We start from the raw sequence: 19,088 nt of genomic DNA, 5'->3' as shown, positions 1-19,088 counted from the left end.
TTGCGTACATGTGAAAAACGAAGTATACTTTGGGCTTTAATGCTATCTATCATGACGAGTCCCAGGCAATAGAAAGGCCATGTCAATCAACCAAAGCACAGCAAAAAGTAATATATGCAGTGAAATAAATAGTGTGCCAACCTTTTTTTGCACAATGACACTGATTACCGATTAGTAATGTATGTCGTCACAGATGTTATTACCCGGGGTAGGCAGAGACACTCATGCTCACACACACACACACACACACACACACACACACACACACACACACACACCCTTACTCTCAATCTCTAAACGGTTGAGAACATCAGCAGCCACGGCATCGACCTCCAGCTCGCACACACTCATCCGTTCCACCTCCTCTAAAATCAGAGAACTGCAAAACACATAAGATGAAGGTAAAAATGCCATATGATGTTGGTATGTAGTGACATATAGCAACAATACATACACACCTTGGTATGTTGTCCTCCTCCCAGCGAGTGCACATTGTATCCCCCAACTCGCTGTCACTGAGTTTAGATGTACAGGGATTCTTCCATGGGCTGGTGCTGCCCCCTACATTGAACATCTGCTCTCCTATAGAAACAAGTAATAATAGAGGTGCAAGGTGCAAAAAAGGACATGTATTGAGTTGAGAACCTAAGATTGTATGTCATTGATTGACATACAATCTTAGGTAAAGATTGATTCATTATGTCAATGATTAAGATTGACATAATGAAGTGAGTTGTCTTACTGCTGAATTCTGTTTGATTCAGTCTGTCAAATGATTCTGAATCATATGATTGAAAATCATTTCAAATGATTAAATACATTTGAAAATGTATTTTTGTGAGGAAAAGATTTGCCATTATGTGCATGCATTTCTGAATGTAAAAATTAATACATTTACCTTTATACCTCTTTTAAGCAAAAAATGTGGTTATAATAAGGCTTAAAATGGAAGCACATAGTTCAAGAGAACAACCATACTTTGATTCATGTAGTTTTATTTCCTTTTTTTCCATTTATTAATTTGTAATCCTTTAATAATAGTAATTTGTTACATTTATATAGCACTATTAAAGTGCTTTACATGCAGCATCAACCTCAATGATGCAACAGCAGACATATTGCGCCAGAATGTCCACCACACACCAGCTTATTGGTGGAGTGTGATGAAGCTAATCAGTATTTATATGGGGATGATTTGGAGGCCATGATGATTGACAGAGGCCACTGGGCAAATTTGGCCCCCTACTCTTTAACCTGGCATACAAATAACACATTATCCATTTATATTTTCCCATCCGTTAAAGGATTGTTAGGCTGCATAAATTAGGTCAGCTGTTATGTCATAAGAAGAATGGAATCTACGCTAATATTAGTCTCTCTGTTTATCCCAAGGTTTTCCGTAGACAGCTGGACCCGGGCAGTATCCAGATCAGATAGAGGACCTGCACCTAGACATGACCACAACACATCTGTGAAGTGTCAGCTAGTTTGTCTCAACTATCCCCTGTGAAGATCTCATCGACACGACAGCCATTGACACAGATCGTCAACAAAACCGTTTCCATATCGGAGTGATAATCTGATCTTCAACCAGATGGAACTGGATTAAATATTTTGACTGTTTCCAATCCTAATCTGATTCATGACCTGTAACGCTGCCTGAATCACGATCATGCACTGTTCGTTGTTGGCCAGAGGAGAACTGGCCCCCCGACTGAGCCTAGTTTCTCCCAAGTTTTTTTTTTCTCCATTTTTGTCACCTGATGGTTTGGGTTCATTGCCGCTGTTGCCTCTGGCATGCTTAGTTGGGGACACTTGACATTCAACTTGATATTCAACAATGTTTTTGATCTGCCTCCATTGACATCATTCTATGTAAACTGAACTGAGCTGGACAATGACATCACTGCTTTATCCAGAGCTGCTGTATAGATAAATGAACCAAATTATTAACAGATCCTTCTGTCCACCCTTTCATCACTGGGCATCACAGGTACTCCACTTCACTGGTTTGAATCCTATCTCACAGGAAGGTCTTTCAGGGTTGCCCAGAGAGGGGAGGTATCCAAAGCTCATCAACTGACCACGGGGATTCCTCAGGGTTCAGTTCTTAGACCCCTCCTCTTCTCCATTTACACTACATCACTTGGTCCCATCATACAGGCACATGGTTTCTCCTATCATTGCTATGCTGATGACACTCAACTCTTCCTTTCATTCCATTCAGATGATCCCACAGTAGCTGCACGAATCTTAAGCTGTCTGGTGGACATCTCAGCATAGATGAAAGAACATCATCTACAGCTCAACCTGGCAAAGACTGAGCTTCTCATCTTCCTTGCCAATTCGACTCTAAAGCATGATTTCACCATCCAGCTAGGTACATCCTCAATTACCCCATCAAATTTGGTCAAAAATCTTGGAGTAAGCCTTGATGACCAACTGACCTTCAAAGACCACATTGCCAAGACAGCTCGGTCATGCAGATTTGCACTATACATCATCAGGAAATCAGGCCCTTTCTAACAGAACATGCAACAACTTCTCGTCCAGGCCCTGGTCATTTCTAGGCTTGATTACTGCAATTCTCTTCTGGCTAGACTGCCATCATGCACAATCAAACCTCTACAATTGATTCAGAACGCTGCAGCATGTCTCGTCTTTAACGAGCCCAAAAGAGCCCACATCACATCTTTCTTCATCTGCACTGGCTACCACTTGCTGCTCACATCAAATTCAAGGCATTGACGCTAGCTTACAGATCTACCACAGGCTCAGCACCCTCCTACTTCCACTCACTCTTACAAGTCTACACTCCTACCAGAAGGAGCGAAGGCTCTTAGTACTGAGAGAGGCACGAAATCACTCTCCAGAACATTCTCGTTCACTGTTCCTTGCTGGTGGAACAATCTTTCTGCCGTCATCTGGAATGCAGAATCCCTGGCAATATTCAAAAGACAGCTGAAAACTCTTAAAGCACTTAACCTCATCCTTAAAAGAAAAAAACTATCTATTGTAGCTTATGATACTCTGAGCACTGCCTAAAACTTGTATTGTGAGCACTTCTTGTATCTATTTGCCTCATGACGACTCGCTTGTTGTATTCCTCACTTGACTGTCTCCATTTTAAGGAGTTTTAACGACTGTTTAAGCAGTAATACCTAAGTGTGTTAAGAAATAGTTTTGGGCGACGTCTAACAAATTGGCATCAGACAATGTCTACAGTAAAACATTGTGATGGGGGGGGGGTAGTTTGTGTTTGAGCATTAAGCTCAACTTTCATTAGAACGAAATAAAAACGCTCGCTCTGCTCCGCAACAGCGCACACGCACCATTAATGTGGTGCATGTCTGGAAAAAGAGAGAGTGCACAAGGAGCTGAAAGGGCTTGAATGAAGCATGTCTGGCTTTAGATAAAACTACTAGAGGATATAGTGCTAAAATATCATTACCACAAACAATCCTGAGTGCTTGTGTTGTTATCCACTCCGATGTTTTAACGCGTGGCTCACTTCAAGTAGAAACAGTAAAATGGCACTACCGTTCGGTCTCGCGGTCCGGATGGAAACATGCTAGGGTCCGAATGCTGAATATCAATGGTTTAGTTTGTTTAAAATATCTAGTAGGCAATAATTTGTTTGCACAATAAAAAAATTCTACTCACGAAAAAAAACGGAACTGGTTCGTTCCGTAAGTTGAATAGGAAAGGCGCAGGACAAAAATGCTTACGCTGTATGAAGAATACGGAAGGAGTAATGGCTAAGCACTTGCAAGGCGATCATTTGTGTTTATAAAACGTGACCAAAAATGACCAATCGTTTCACTAGATAAGACACTTATTCTTCGTCTGGTATCGTTTAAAGCCCTTTGAAACTGCACTGAAACTAATTTTGACCTTCAACCGTTTGGAGTCTTTTGAAGTCCACTATAAGGAGAATAATCCTGGAATGTTTTCATCAAAAAACTTGTTGAAAAACATTTATTACTTACCCTCATGTCATTCTACAACCATAAGACCTTTGTTCATCTTGGAACACAAATTAAGATATTGTTGATGAAATCCGATGGCTCAGTTCGGCCTCTATTGAGAGCAAAGCCATTCAAACTCTCAAGGTCCATAAAGCTACTAAAAACATATTTGAAACCGGTTCATGTGAGTTCAGTGGTTCTATCTTAATGTTATAAGTAGGGATGGGTATCGTTAAGGTTTTAACGGTATTGCTACTCTTACCGATACTGCTTATCGATCCGGTACTTTAACAGTATTCTTATTTCGGTACTTTCTCATATAATATAATATAATATAATATAATATAATATAATATAATATAATATAATATAATATAATATAATATAATATAATATAATATAATATAATATAATATAATATAATATAATATAATATAATATAATATAATATATTAGAGAGAGAGAGAGAGAGAGAGCACGTGAGCGAGCTGAATTAACTTTGCTTTATATTATATAGTGTCCGGCCAAAAGTGCATAGCCTATAAAAGAAATCTAAGTAAAGTAACCAAATGTAAAATAACACTGCATGGTTTTCACAGTATAAATTAATAGATTAATGCATATTAAAGCTAACTATATTCAGATGAAGAGCTGTGAGTGATCTTATCATTGCATTTTGTTGTTCGATTAACATTGATGGCATAATCGTCAGAAGGTGACTGCTGTCACTTTAAGACAATAGATATTAAAACACATAAGATTTTCTCCCAGCTGTTCACGTAGGCTACACTTACGATATAAACTGCGTTTAAGTAGCTAAAGATGCTCCACTCCGGTCATTTTAACATACTTTTGTGTGTATTTGATCACTTGGACATGCCCCTGAAGCCCAACGTGTAATTTGTTTGTCTATTTGCGATCCGTTTTGGAGCGCGCGCGCACACAATTCAGCCTGAGGAACAGCATCTCTTGCGCGGATTATTGTGCTTTCATTGTTTTAAACCGTTGATAATTATCAAACATTTACTACAATTTAGCAACAGTAAAGACTGCATTTTTCAACAATCACTGATTGTGCTGATTCTGATGTTAAGTTTGAGTTTAGGGAGGAAGGAACGCAAACAGCTGTGAAGAGAATGCAGGTGTGTTAAGCGAAACGCGGCAAGTTTTTAATAGTTTTACCCCAGATATCTTCTTTCTGATCCTTGGAAGCCCTAATATCACAGGCCTAAAGTGTAAGTAGATGTTTAGTTGTTTAGTTCTCCACACAGGGCTTTCATGTTGTGAGCAGCTGCGTGCGCTGTCGCTCCTGAGCGCGTGAGTGCTCTCTCTCTTCTGGATTGCGAAAGCAAAAACGCATCATAGATAAATGTCCTAATATTATTGCATACAGACACAGCTGGCGACTCTGGCGCGATAGAATTATAAGATAATGTCTATATAGCAATAATAAATGTACATGTATTTTCTTCATAATTTCTCCAGTACCGATAGCAGAACCGTTAACGTCAGAGCTTATCGATACACCGGTCTTTCAAAATTTAGCCCCGGGGCCAATTTAATACTGGGTTTCGGTACCAATCCCTAATTATAAGGTGACAAGAATACTTTTTGTGTATTCTAAATTAAGACTTTTGAACAATATATAGTGATGGGGAGATTTCAAAACACTGCTTCAGAGCTTTACGAATCGAATCAGTGAATCGGAGCACTAAAGTCACATGATTTCAGCAGTTTAGCTATTTGATAGGAGATCTGAATCACTGATTCGAAACAAAAGATTCATAAAGCTCAGAAGCTTCATGAAGCAGTGTTTTGAAATCAGCCCATATAGATAGTGTTGAAAAGTCGTTATTTATTTATTTTTTTGCTGCACAAAAAGTATTCTTGTCACTTTATAATATTAAGATAGAACCACTGAACTCACATGAACTGTTTCAAATATGTTTTTAGTACCTTTATGGACCTTGCGAGTTTAAATGGCTTTGCTCTCAATAGAGGCCTCACTGAGCCATCGGATTTCATCAACAATATCTTCATTTGTGTTCGGAAGATGAAGGAAGGACTTACGGGTGTAGAACGACATGAGGGTGAGTAATAAATAACATTTTCATTTTTGAGTGATCTAACCCTTTAAGTGAGCTTTTATCGGGGCGTTTCCTCCGAGGAGGCAAGGGAGGCAGTGTCTCCTCCCAAAAAAAAAAAAAAAAAAAAAAAAAAAACCCTGGATGAGAAAATAATCGATATTACTAAAATATAACAATGAAAATATTACAAACTGTCATATAAAGTGTTGTGGTTTTTTTTATAAAGTAACACTGCCCAACAGTGACACCTGCAGGTAAAGTTACAGCAGGAGGCATGCCTCCTCTCCCCTCATTGACTTATAACAGAGCCCCAAAGCGTGCAGTGGGTTTAGTATGGGGGCATTTTTGTTCCATTATTCTAAATAAATAGACTATGACCCACAAATAAATGTTAAAAGATTCCCAAAAAATAATCATATGCACAAATAAAAAGAATGAGATTCACAAACATATGTTGGGAGTTTCACAGAAATTAATTATATTCACAAAAAAACAAAATGAGATTTGCTAATAAAAAAAAAAAAAACATTCACAAATATGTTTTTATGTCACAAGCACAACTCTGCCTGGCATTCATTTGTGAATTGCTTTCTGTACATTTGTGAACTGTAGCATGCATTTGTGGATCTCTTCCTGCACATTTATGGATTTTGAAAAAATTCTAAGTCAAGACTGCACACAAATCCACATATAGGTCAACTCCACCGACCGACTACTCAAGCCAATCATATAGTGGCCAGATTGTGCTAATCAATCGCAGCACGTTCTCCCGACAACCAATCACGTTTTGCTTTACAATAGGGGAAGGAACAGATTTGCACCCCTGAAACAAGCACTATACTCTATTGGTGCTGTTTGGGTGATTAAAATACCCCATTTTCAAAAAAGATTTTTGGAGTATAATGTTTCTTTATCTTGATTCACTGATCCTGATGGAAATATAAAGGACTATGCATGAATTATAATCATTCACAGATCCCGACCCTTGTTATAACACCTCTATCTGATGTGAGCAGCGCGGCGCGGCGCGGCACGGCGTGATGCAGCAAATAGAATCATTATAAAACAAACTGATCACATTATTATGGTCCATATAAATGCAGCTAGTGATACTGTCTACAAACCAGCGTGGTGTGACATCACTGGCAGTAAACGAACCCGTTCGACTACCAAAGTACCATCACTGATGTAACAGTACAATTCAACAACCTGTCACATGTTTAAAAAAAAGAACTCAGGTAAGCTATATCTTCTCTACAAACAATGGTAACATTAAAACGTTTAATTAATGGTTAAAATATTACTTATAGGCCTAATGTTTAATAGCTGGCTTGCTGCTCATATCCGTCATTAAAATGTTTGACTGTTGGCTGATGTGTGATGACAGTTTCATCTATTTCACAAACTCGCATCTTTATCAAAAGGTTGAATCCAATTAGTTAAGTTAATAGCTTATTGACACTTTCTGTTCTATCTTCATTAATGTGAGGTTTCCATAACGCATCTGTATCCATAGCGTTGTCCCCATAACAGAGAGCACTATTTCTCTGGCATTTTCAAATGGAGCGTAAGATATAATAGTTTGGCCTGGTTTGAAACACAATGTAATGGTCTAACGAAATCTAAATTTTAAGCATATTTTTACTGTACTAATGTTTAAAAACCCTATACTTCCTATCTAAGCCAGTGCAGGACAAGACCACCCATGATTGTAAAGCAAAACGTGATTGGTTGCAGTGAAAACGTGCCGCGATTAGTCAGCACAATGTGGCTGATATCTGATTGGCTTGAGTGATCGGTGGGTGGAGTCGACCTCTTTGTGGATTTGTCTGCAGTCTTGACGCTAGAATGGTTTCAAAATCTATAAATTTGTAAGGTGATTCACAAATGCGCAGGAAGAGATCTACAAATGTATGCAGAGATCCACAAATGATCATAATCTATTTATCTGGAATAATGGAACAATTCTCCATATCTCCATAGTTTAGTGGGAGGTATTTGAGAATGAATGGGGAAAAGTCATGTGAGAGGAGGCCATGTCTGCCATTGCGCTATGATTGGATATGATCGGTTATGATTGGATATGACTGTTTTGTGCGATAAATCTCGCCTTTTGTTTACATGCGTGTTCCGCGTTCGGAAATCAGCCTGAATGAAGACAATGATGGTGTTAATGGGAAGCCTAATTAAAAAATAAGTAAACAACTCAGCCACTTGGATATCATTGCTTTGTCACGTCAAAATCAAACTTAGAATGGCCTGAAGACATGATGACTGAGCAATCAGCTTGGTGTCCATGTCTATATAGGTGTGCATAATTATTAGGCAGGTTTTCTTTTAAAGGCAAAATGAGCCCAAAAAAAAAAAAAAAAAAAAAAAAAAAAAAGATTTAACTCAGACTGAAAAGTAAAAAAAATATTAAATGCTCATGAGAAGGATGCAATACTGATGCAATACTAGAAATTAAGGCATGACCACTGGACAGCAAAATGCTCATTGGGTCAGCAGGGTCAGACAAAAACAGGTGGAAAAGAAACGACACATGTTAACTGCAAAATAATTAAGAATTAAAGGAACACTCCACTTTTTTTGAAAATAGGCTCATTTTCCAACCCCTAGAGTTAAACAGTTGAGTTTTACCGTTTTCGAATCCATTCAGCCGATCTCCGGTTCTGGCGGTACCACTTTTAGCATAGCTTAGCATAGTTCATTGAATCTGATTAGACCGTTAGCATCGCGCTTAAAAATGACCAAAGAGTTTAGATATTTTCCCTATTTAAAACTTGACTCTTCTGTAGTTACATCGTGTACTAAGACCGGCGGAAAATGAAAAGTTGCGATTTTCTAGGCTGATATTGCTAGGAACTATACTCTCATTCAGGCGTAATAATCAAGGAACTTTGCTGCCGTTCCATGGCTGCAGCAGTGCAATGATATTACGCAGCGTCTCTCACAAACGTCTCCATGGTTGCAAGGCACGTTCCCTGTGCAAGCAGGGGGTCACAGATGCTGCGTAATATCATTGCACTGCTGCATCCATGGAACGGCAGCAAAGTTGCACTGCTGCATCCATGGAACGGCAGCTTGATTATTACGCTGGAATGAGAGTATAGTTCCTAGCCATATCAGCCTAGAAAATCACAACTTTTTATTTTCCGTCGGTCTTAGTACACGATTTAACTACAGAAGAGTCAAGTTTTAAATAGGAAAAATATCAAAACTCTTTGGTCATTTTTAAGCGCGATGCTAACGGTCTAATCAGATTCAATGAACTATGCTAAGCTATGCTAAAAGTGGTACCGCCAGAACCAGAGATCGGCTGAATGGATTCAAAAAAGGTAAAACTCAACTGTTTAACTCTAGGGGAGTTGGAAAATGAGCCTATTTTCAAAAAAAGTGGAGTGTTCCTTTAAGGTGAACAAGTGTAAAACCATCAGGAACCCTTTAGTCTCCAACGCCACCATTTTCCAGAACTGCAACCTACCTGGGGTCTCCAGAAGTGCAAGGTGTCAGGATCTCAGAGACTTAAGTTAGGTAAAGAATCCTAAAAAAATGACCCCCACTTAATAAGAATCACAAGCTGAAGTAGGGCTACACGATTCTTGCTAAAATGTGAATCACTATTCTCTCACACCATTCTAATTTTTTTCAACCCCAAAAAAAAAAAAAGTGCTGTCTACACAGGATGTTCGTTTATAATAAAGTGCTGGACTAAAAAGTAACAAAAATAGTCTCTTTTCCCTATGTCAGACCCCTTAAAGTGAATAACTTAAAATCGGTAAGCTGTTGAACAAACAATAGAATATCAACAATAATAAATTAAAATATAGCTGCAAGCAGCAATGCGGGGCCAAGCACCGAAGGCACCGCAAACAGAGCAACACAGCAAGCAGAGCAGCATTTCAAACAGAGCAGAACATAAAACAGAGCAGCACTGCAAACAGAACAGCACAGCATGCTGAGCAAGACTGCAGGCAGAACAGCACAGTAAAAAGAGCAGCTTTTAAAGCAGAGCAACATGGCAAGCATGTCAAGCACTCAAATGTCTGAGTTGTAGTGCAGTGCGGAGCAAGAAGAGCAAAATCAGCAGAAATTGAATGTACATCAAAAACAGCTGGTTCAGAAGTAGAGGTGAGAATGAGCTCAAAATGACCAGAAGCTTCTTGGGATGATAAAGAAATTGAAATGACAACATTACAAACAATTTTAAAAAGCCGCCCCACATGGGATTCGAACCCACAGTCTCTGGATCATGTGTCTGTCACTCAACTCTTTGCGCCACTGGGCAGACAGTGTTACACATATGTCAAAGTTCAGTAGTTCATGAGAAAGAACTTACAATGAAGATTTTTTATAAAAATGCACCACATTTTATATTTATTTATTTTAGTTTAGAACAATCTCAGAAATACTCAATATCTGGAACAAAAGCAATTTGTATAAAATAACCTATAACCCATAGCACAACAAACACAGGCAATGTAACATTCAGAGACAAATATTTCGGGAACGATAGCGAATATCAAAAATCCGTCCAGTCATTTCTGTGCGGCTCAGTCCAAAGATCACCTGAGCCGATTTTGGACAAAATTTGACAAAATTTGTAGTAGTAGTAGTGAAAAAATGGAATACTGTACATTTCAAAATGGCCACTACTGAGCTGGGTGAAGTCTTAATGTAAGATATTAAATGTGATCAGTATGAAGAGAGGAATCAGTTGTATTGAGATTCATTTTTTTCTGGAACAACGGGTTCAAAAGTTATAACCTTTACAAAAGTGAATATTTGAACTGGTAGTGGCGCTATAGACTTAGTCCTAGATACTCCAAAGTTGGTCAAATGACTTTTAATTACTATCACTACAAGCATGCCAAATTTGATAATTTTCCTTCTTCTGGTTCATTGAGTACCATACAGGGGGAAGAAGAATAACTATGAATTTGGACATAAATTAATTGCATGTGATAGCTTCAGATTAGACCAGTTTTAGGCACAATGCCTAGAACAGACACAAGTTCTGCATCTTTTCCTGCCACAGTACCTCATGCGGTCTGGGCATGTGTCACACTGAGTTTCGAACCCACGACGCAGAGCATTCGGGATCCATGGCGTAACACATTGAGCTAATCAGCTATGCATGTTCATCAGTCTGTTGAGCAGAGGTTTCAGTGTAAGAAATTGTTCACAAAAAAATAAATAAATAAATAATAAAAAAAAAATAAAAATTCTTCCTAGCATGTTGCCCAAATTACTATGCAAAGTTACTCAATTCCAACTAAGTTTTGGTTAACCTGATGAATGAAGTCCACATAAGAAAGAATAGCAATTGTTTAGTGTGCTAAGCTTACTAGCATTAGACAACAAACACAAGCAAGGTCATATTCAGAGATGAATATCTTGGAAAATGGTAGTGAATATCAAAAATCCGTTCAGTCATTTCTATGTGGTTCGGTCCAATGATCATCTGAGCAGATTTTGGACAAAATTGGACAAAATTTGTGAGAGCAGTAGTGAAAAAACAGTTTTTCATTTATTTCAATATGGCGGATATATGGCGCTGTGTTGAAACTTCTCAGGTACATTCAGGACCTTCTGATGGTCACACATACCAAGTTTTGTGAAGATATGTCAAATTGTTTAAACGATATTGCAATTTATGACAAAGCTGTTCCAAAATTTTGCATGGAACCTCAGATCATGGTCTTGATCAAGTGTACCAATTTTTGTTTCGATTGTTCAAACTGAAGCTGTCACAAATACAGCTTCTATACCAATTTCATGTCGACCTTGTTAATTTGTGACATCATAACATTTGAACAAAGATGAATACAAAAAAATCTGTTCAGTTATTTCTATGCATCTCAGACCAAAGATCATGTGATCAAAATTTGGACAAAATTGGACAAAATTTGGAGGAGTAGTGAAAAAACAGAATACTGATCCAAAAAATCTGGCAGTAAGTTTTGGGAGTTCATTTTTATTCCATAAATGCAAGATGGACTTTCAGGATAGGAAATGGACTAAAAATGAATGCCCAAAACTTACTGCCAGATTCTGGAAGATAAATTCTTCAAACAGTGGTACAAGAGGATGTGGTGCTGGTCCTTCAAGAGTCACTCTCAATCTGTCTGTCTATAAATCCAGAATGGTGTGAGATTTGACACGACCAAAAATTAAAAATATTTGTAGTGAAACCTCTTGAAATTTATTAAAAATTATGGATGCACCGACCATGAGTTTTCAAAATTGCGATAATTAAACAGTTTTAATGATAATTAAATTTTAAACGATAATACTAACCATCAAGACTTTTTATCATGGTATATTGTGAAATCGGTTGAAATCGTTCCACTCCTATTATGTAGGTATTATGTATCCACACCTATATGGCTGGAATAGGGATAGTTCACCCAAAATTGTCATTAATTGCTTACCCTCATGTTGTTCCAAACCCATAAGACTTTCGTTCATCTTCGGAACACAAATGAAGATCTTTTTGATGAAATCTGAGAGCTTTCTGTCCCTCCATAGACAGCTACACAACTGAAACTTTGACGCTTCAAAAAGTTCATAAAGAGACTGTAAAACTAACCCATATGAAATGAGTGGTTTAGTCAAAATTCTGAAGAGTCTCGATCGCTTTATATGATGAACAGATTTAATTTAGGAGAGAATGAACGTGAATGAACCTCATTGGTTTTCACATGTCAAGCAAACATGCTCCGTTTACCAAAAATTATCTGTTGATGAATGTTTATATGTAAATAAAAGCCTATATTCAAAAATCTGTTCATCATATAAAGTGATCATGTCTCTTCAGAAAATTTTGACTAAACCGTTCAATTCATATGGATTAGTTTCACGATCTCTTTATGAAACATTTTGAAGCTTCAAAGTGTCACTAATATTTCTACCAGAGTGGCGGCGACTGAAGAGGCAGAAAAGTTCACAAAACCCGCATCAAATCATTGGAGAAACGGTGTGCACACCTGGAGGCCGAATGTGAAAATCTTGGGAAAAGACCTGTGACTTGGAATCAAGATCTCGATGACAAAACATTAGAATTGTCAGCATAATGGAAGGTGCTGAAAACAGTAAACCTACTGAGTTTGTGACAAATCTTCTGGCGAATATGCTGGGCGAGGAGAGCTTTGACTGTCCAATTCAGATTGACAGGGCAACTTCTCAGAGAAGGCAGCTCTTGGGCATTTATTGTCCAACTACATCACTACCAAGTGAAAGAACACCTAAGTCAGCTGAAGCATATCTAAGGGATTTGCTGATGCAAATCGCTGTAACGCGGTTGGATCACGCTGGTTAACTTGTTATCAGTCTCGCGTGCTCCTTTTTAACGCGTTTCTTTAAACAGCTGTGGTAACTCGGATCGGATCAGTCTACAAACACGGTGAGTCATGTCATCCTCTCCCTTAGTCATGTTTTGCACAGTCTGTAACATGTTTAGTGTAGCTCTCTCTGTCAGCGACGAGGGATTTACATGTCATAAATGTAGGGAAATAGTCAGGCTGACAGAGAGAATCTAATTTTTAGAACATCAAACAGGTTCTCCCCACTCAGTGACGCACCCACTGAAAATCCTGTTGAAAGTGCCCTAGTTATTGGCGATTCTATTACACGGAACGTGAAAATAGAGACACCAGCCACCATAGTCACATGTTTGCCGGGAGCCAGAGCACCTGACATCAAAGCAAATTTAAAAGTGCTGGCTAATGCTAATCGTAAATACTCTAAAATTATTATTCACGTCGGCACAAATGATGTTCGACTTCGCCAGTCGGAGATCACTAAAATTAACATTAAAGAGGTGTGTGAACTCGCAAGTACAATGTCAGGAGAAGTAATTTGTTCTGGCCCTCTTCCTGTTCGTCGGAGTGATGAGATAGTTAGCAGATTATCATCGCTCAATGGCTGGCTGTCTAAGTGGTGTCCGCAAAATAATATAGGTTTCGTAGACAATTGGAAAAGCTTTTGGGGCAGACCTGACCTGTTGAAAAGAGATGGTATTCATCTGTCCCGGGATGGTGCTGCTCTTCTCTCCAGTAATATGGCACATAGTCTTAGAACTAAAACATGACAAACTGGGGCCCAGGACAGGAAGCAGACAGACTGGCTAAACCGATCGTCTGCTAGCTGCCTCACATTACAGAAGTCAGATAATTCCCAACACATAGAAACTCTCGCACAGGTGCATATTATCACATAGAGACTGTGTCTGTACCCCGAATTAATAAAAACAAAAAACTTCCAAACCCATTTAATAGTAAAAATTTAATTGATGTTCAACAAATAAAAAAAGAGATAATAATGATAAACAAATGATAAAGCTTGGGTTGTTAAATATTAGATCACTTTCTTCAAAAGCACTTATTGTAAACGATATTATCACAGACAATAACCTAGATGTGCTGTGTTTGACAGAAACCTGGCTAAAACCGGACGATTACATTACTTTAAATGAGTCTAGTCCTCAAGTGAGTCTAGTCCTTATGATTATCGACACAATCCTCGACAGAAAGGCAAAGGGGAAGGTGTTGCTGTAATTTATAGTAATATATTCAGAATCATTAAAAAGAATTTCAAATATAATTCCTTTGAAGTGATGGTGCTTTATGTAACATTATGTAAGTTGACATTTGTGCTGGCTACTGTATACTACAGGCCACCAGGGCACCATACTGACTTTATCAAAGAATTTGCTGATTTTTTATCAGAGTTAGTACTGGCTGCGGATAAAATCCTTGTTGTTGGTGATTTTAATATCCATGTAGATAATAATAAAGACGCATTTGGATTGGCATTTGCAGACCTTTTAAACTCTATTGGAGTTAGACAACACGTGTCAGGACCCACTCATTGTCGTTATCATACCCTAGATCTAATACTGTCGCATGGAATTGATATTGATGCTGTTGAAATTCTACAGCAGAGCGATGATATATCAGATCATTATTTAGTCTCGTGTATACTACAGTTAGCCAGGGCTACAAAACCACCACCCAGCCATAAATATGGTAGAACCATCACTTCTACCACTAAAGATTGCTTTATAAATAATCTCCCCGAGCAGTTTCATCTGCAACAGAAACTATTGGCTCTCTCTTTTCCAGCACATTAGATGCAGTCGCTCCTTTACGTCTAAAGAAGATTAAGGAAACTAATCCAAAGCCGTGGTATGATGAGCACACTCGGGCTCTAAAACGAGCTGTGAGAAAAGCCGAACGTAGTTGGAAGAAAACAAAACTAGAAGTTTTTCGCCTTTCGTGGAAAGAAAAAATGATTGAGTACAGAACGGCTATAAGAAATGCTAGATCTACTTATTTTTCAAATCTCTTAATAGAAAACAAACATAATCCTAGGTATTTATTTGACACAGTGGCTAAATTAACTAGAAACAGAGATTCAACTGCTGACGTTTCCAAAGAGCACAGCAGTAATGACTTTATGAACTTCTTTACTTGCAAGATTGACAATATTAGAGAGAAAATTAAAAACATGCAACCGTCTACAGTTTCGCTTCAGACAGTGCACTGTAGTGTCCCTGAGGTAAAACTAGAATCATTCGCCGCTATAGGAGAGGAAGAATTATCTAAACTTATCAAATCATCAAAATCAACAACATGTATGTTAGACCCAATGCCGACTAAACTACTGAAAGAAATGCTTCCAGAGGTCGTAGGTCCACTTCTTGATATAATTAATTCATCCTTAACACTAGGATACGTGCCAAAAACCTTTAAGCAGGCTATTATTAAACCCCTTATTAAAAAACCTCAACTAGATCTGATAGATTTAGTAAATTACAGGCCAATCTCGAATCTACCTTTTCTGTCAAAGATACTAGAAAAGGCAGTTTCAACACAACTGTGCTCCTTTTTAGAAAGAAATATTATCTGTGAGGATTTCCAGTCAGGATTTAGACCATACCATAGTACGGAGACTGCTCTCGTTAGAGTTACAAACGATCTACTCTTATCATCTGATCGTGGCTGTATTTCTCTATTAGTGTTATTAGATCTCAGTGCTGCTTTTGACACTATTGATCACAACATTCTTTTAAAAAGACTTGAAAACTATATTGGCATTAGTGGAATTGCTTTGGCATGGTTCAAATCTTACTTATCTGACCGTTATCAGTCTGTTGTAGTTAATGAAGAGATGTCATATCGATCACAAGTTCAATATGTACCACAAGGCTCAATACTAGGACCGTTGCTTTTCACTCTGTACATGCTGCCCTTAGGAGAGATAATTAGGAAGCATGGTGTTAGTTTTCACTGCTACGCTGACGATACTCCGCTCTATATTTCCTCGCGCCCTGACGAAACCTACAAATTCACAAAACTAACAGAATGCATAGCTGACATTAAAAACTGGATGACAAGAAATTTCTTATTAAATTCAGAAAAAACTGATATCCTAATCTTTGGACCAAAAACTTCCTCACGAAAAAACCTTGAATACTCTCTAACACTTGACGGGTGCTCCATTAAATCTTCGTCCTCAGTTAGGAACCTGGGTGTGCTCTTTGATACCAATCTTTCATTTGAAAGTCATGTTACCAGTATCTGTAAAACCGCCTTCTACCATCTAAAAAACATATCTAAATTACGACACATGCTCTCAATGACAAATGCGGAACAGTTGGTTCATGCATTCATGACCTCAAGACTAGATTACTGTAACGCTCTACTGGGTGGTTGTTCTGCTCGGCTTTTAAACAGACTACAGTTGGTCCAAAATGCGGCAGCTAGAGTTCTTACTAGAACCAGAAAGTATGACCATATTAGCCCAGTTCTGTCAACATTACATTGGCTCCCTATTAAACATCGTATAGATTTTAAAATCTTGCTACTTACTTATAAAGCTCTAAATGGTTTAGCTCCCCAGTACCTAAGTGAGCTTTTAATGCATTATAGTCCTTCACGTCTATTGCGATCTCAGAATTCAGGCCAGTTGATAATACCCAGAATATCAAAATCAACTGAAGGCGGCAGATCCTTTTCTTATTTAGCACCTAAACTCTGGAACAATCTTCCTAGCATTGTTTGGGAAGCAGACACACTCTGTCAGTTTAAATCTAGACTAAAAACACATCTCTTTGCTCTTGCATACACATAACACATTATCAATACATTAACATTTTTCAAATCCGTTAAAGGATTGTTATGCTGCAATAATTAGGTCGGCCGGAACCGAGAACATTTCCTATAACACTAGATATACCTGTACATCAGAATAAGAATGGCATCTACGCTAATATCAGTCTCTCTGCTTATCCTGAGGTTTGCCGGGTGCTGGATCCAGGCCATATCCAGATCAGATGGAGAACCTGTGTCTGGACCTGACCACAACATAGCCCAGGAGACAATGGGCCTACAGATCCAGTTCTGGCTCCATCTATAATTCAGATTTTTAATCCCCGTATCCGCTTACATATATTTATATATAATCTATTTTTAATCTCAATAATAAAAATGTATAATTCGGATTTTGATCTCCATATCCATTTACATATATTATATATATCTTCCAAGGGTTTTTTTTCCCTCCTAGGACTTTTTTTCCCAGTGTTAACACGCTGGGTTTTTCTCCTAGGGATTTTTTTCCACCCCTGGGAGTCAGCCAACATTGGCTTAATGTAGCACCATCTTGTATATGTTACACATTACCACGCTTGCTTGTACAGCTTATTTTTAACCACTTCTCTTTTTTTTTCTGTGCTTCTAATATGTAAAGCTGCTTTGAAACAATTACCAATTGTAAAAAGTGCTATATAAATAAATTTGACTTGACTTGACTTGACTTGACTAAGGGGTGCTGTGAAAAAACTGGTGAAATCGCTGCGTTGGACAACAGAGTCAGAAGAGACTTGTGGGTAGCACTTTGTTTTACAGTACGTGTACTTTCCTGGTACATATATAGTAATTATGTTGTACATAAAGGTAAAACAGTGGTAACACAATGTACTTACCTGACATGTATGTACATGGAAACTAACTCCAATGGTACATACTGTAACAGACACGTCAGGTTCCACCTCACTTCCATACCCACGGACCCAATCACCGGAGTACTAATCACCGCCACCCTGCCACTCATCAGCACTACAATCAACACCACTACAAAGACTCTCCACACACACACACTCACTGTCCGGTCTCGTTTGCACTACTACCCATGTATGCTAACCTTAAGGACTCCAAACGCCAAACTTACCTGCTCCAGTCGTCTCCTCCATCTCCTTCGTCTCCCGTCCTCCTTGTGTGCTTACCTGCCTGTGTGTGTGAGTGTCTCCGCCAGCTTCAACCAATCCATCTCTTCATCTGCATCTGCAAGACATTATCAGGACAGTATTATATTCCCTTCATCTCTCCAGTACTCTTTATCTGCTTACCATAACTCAGTGCTCTGCTTATAACTAATAAACTCACCTGGATTGTTTATACCTCTGCCTCCGTGTCTCTGTACCGTAACAGAAGACCGGACCATAACAACTTCACAGCATGAGCACCAACGACCCATTTCAAGAGCTCGTGGACGCACTGCGCCGAGCACTCACACCACAGCCATCCTCACCATCAATATCCACCACTACAGCTTCCGCACCTTCTGTCACCGCTCCTTCTCCAGCATTCACCGCCAGTCCCATGGCCAAACCGGCGCCCTACTCAGGATCGGCGGAGGAATGCAGCGGATTCCTTCTCCAATGTGAACTGGTCCTGGAGATGCAGCCGCACCTCTACACTTCCGACACAGCAAAAATTGCGTTCATCATTTCGCAACTGCAAGGTAAGGCCCTGCAATGGGCAGATTCCCTGTGGACTCAGAAAGGCCCTGTTGTACAATCATATTCGGCGTTCGTCTCTCACTTCCGTGAGGTCTTCGGGAAACCTCTGAAGGATTCTTCCACTGGTGAGAAACTCTACAATCTAAAGCAAAGAAATCTCTCTGTGAATGATTATGCCTTGCAGTTCCGAACGCTAGCCGCCACCAGCGGATGGAATGAACAAGCCCT

The 19,088-nt window shown here is 38.8% G+C and overlaps 1 protein-coding gene across 7 annotated transcripts in view; it reads right to left on the bottom strand.

Moving 5' to 3' along the window:
• Positions 1 to 19,088, bottom strand: part of rev3l (REV3 like, DNA directed polymerase zeta catalytic subunit) — a 341,728-nt gene that overhangs the window by 117,507 nt on the left and 205,133 nt on the right. For 5 of the 7 annotated variants that reach the window (XR_010894996.1, XM_067384680.1, XM_067384683.1 and 2 more), the window contains exons 5-6: positions 459 to 582; positions 279 to 379 (exon numbers count right to left, since the gene is read on the bottom strand). The exons of 1 other annotated variant lie outside the window; for it this stretch is intronic. Coding sequence is in view for 5 of the 6 variants with exons in the window: in XM_067384680.1 (XP_067240781.1) it covers positions 279 to 379; positions 459 to 582 (225 nt within the window). In the remaining variant the exon portion in view is untranslated. The remainder of the gene's footprint in view (positions 1 to 278; positions 380 to 458; positions 583 to 19,088) is intronic. One more of the 7 variants, XM_067384681.1, reaches the window with a different exon arrangement.

The sequence above is a fragment of the Chanodichthys erythropterus genome, chromosome 4, assembly GCF_024489055.1.
Source record: "Chanodichthys erythropterus isolate Z2021 chromosome 4, ASM2448905v1, whole genome shotgun sequence".
NCBI lineage: Eukaryota > Metazoa > Chordata > Actinopteri > Cypriniformes > Xenocyprididae > Chanodichthys > Chanodichthys erythropterus.
Note: the sequence above shows the minus strand (reverse complement) of the source record. Positions and strands in the feature narration are given on the sequence as shown.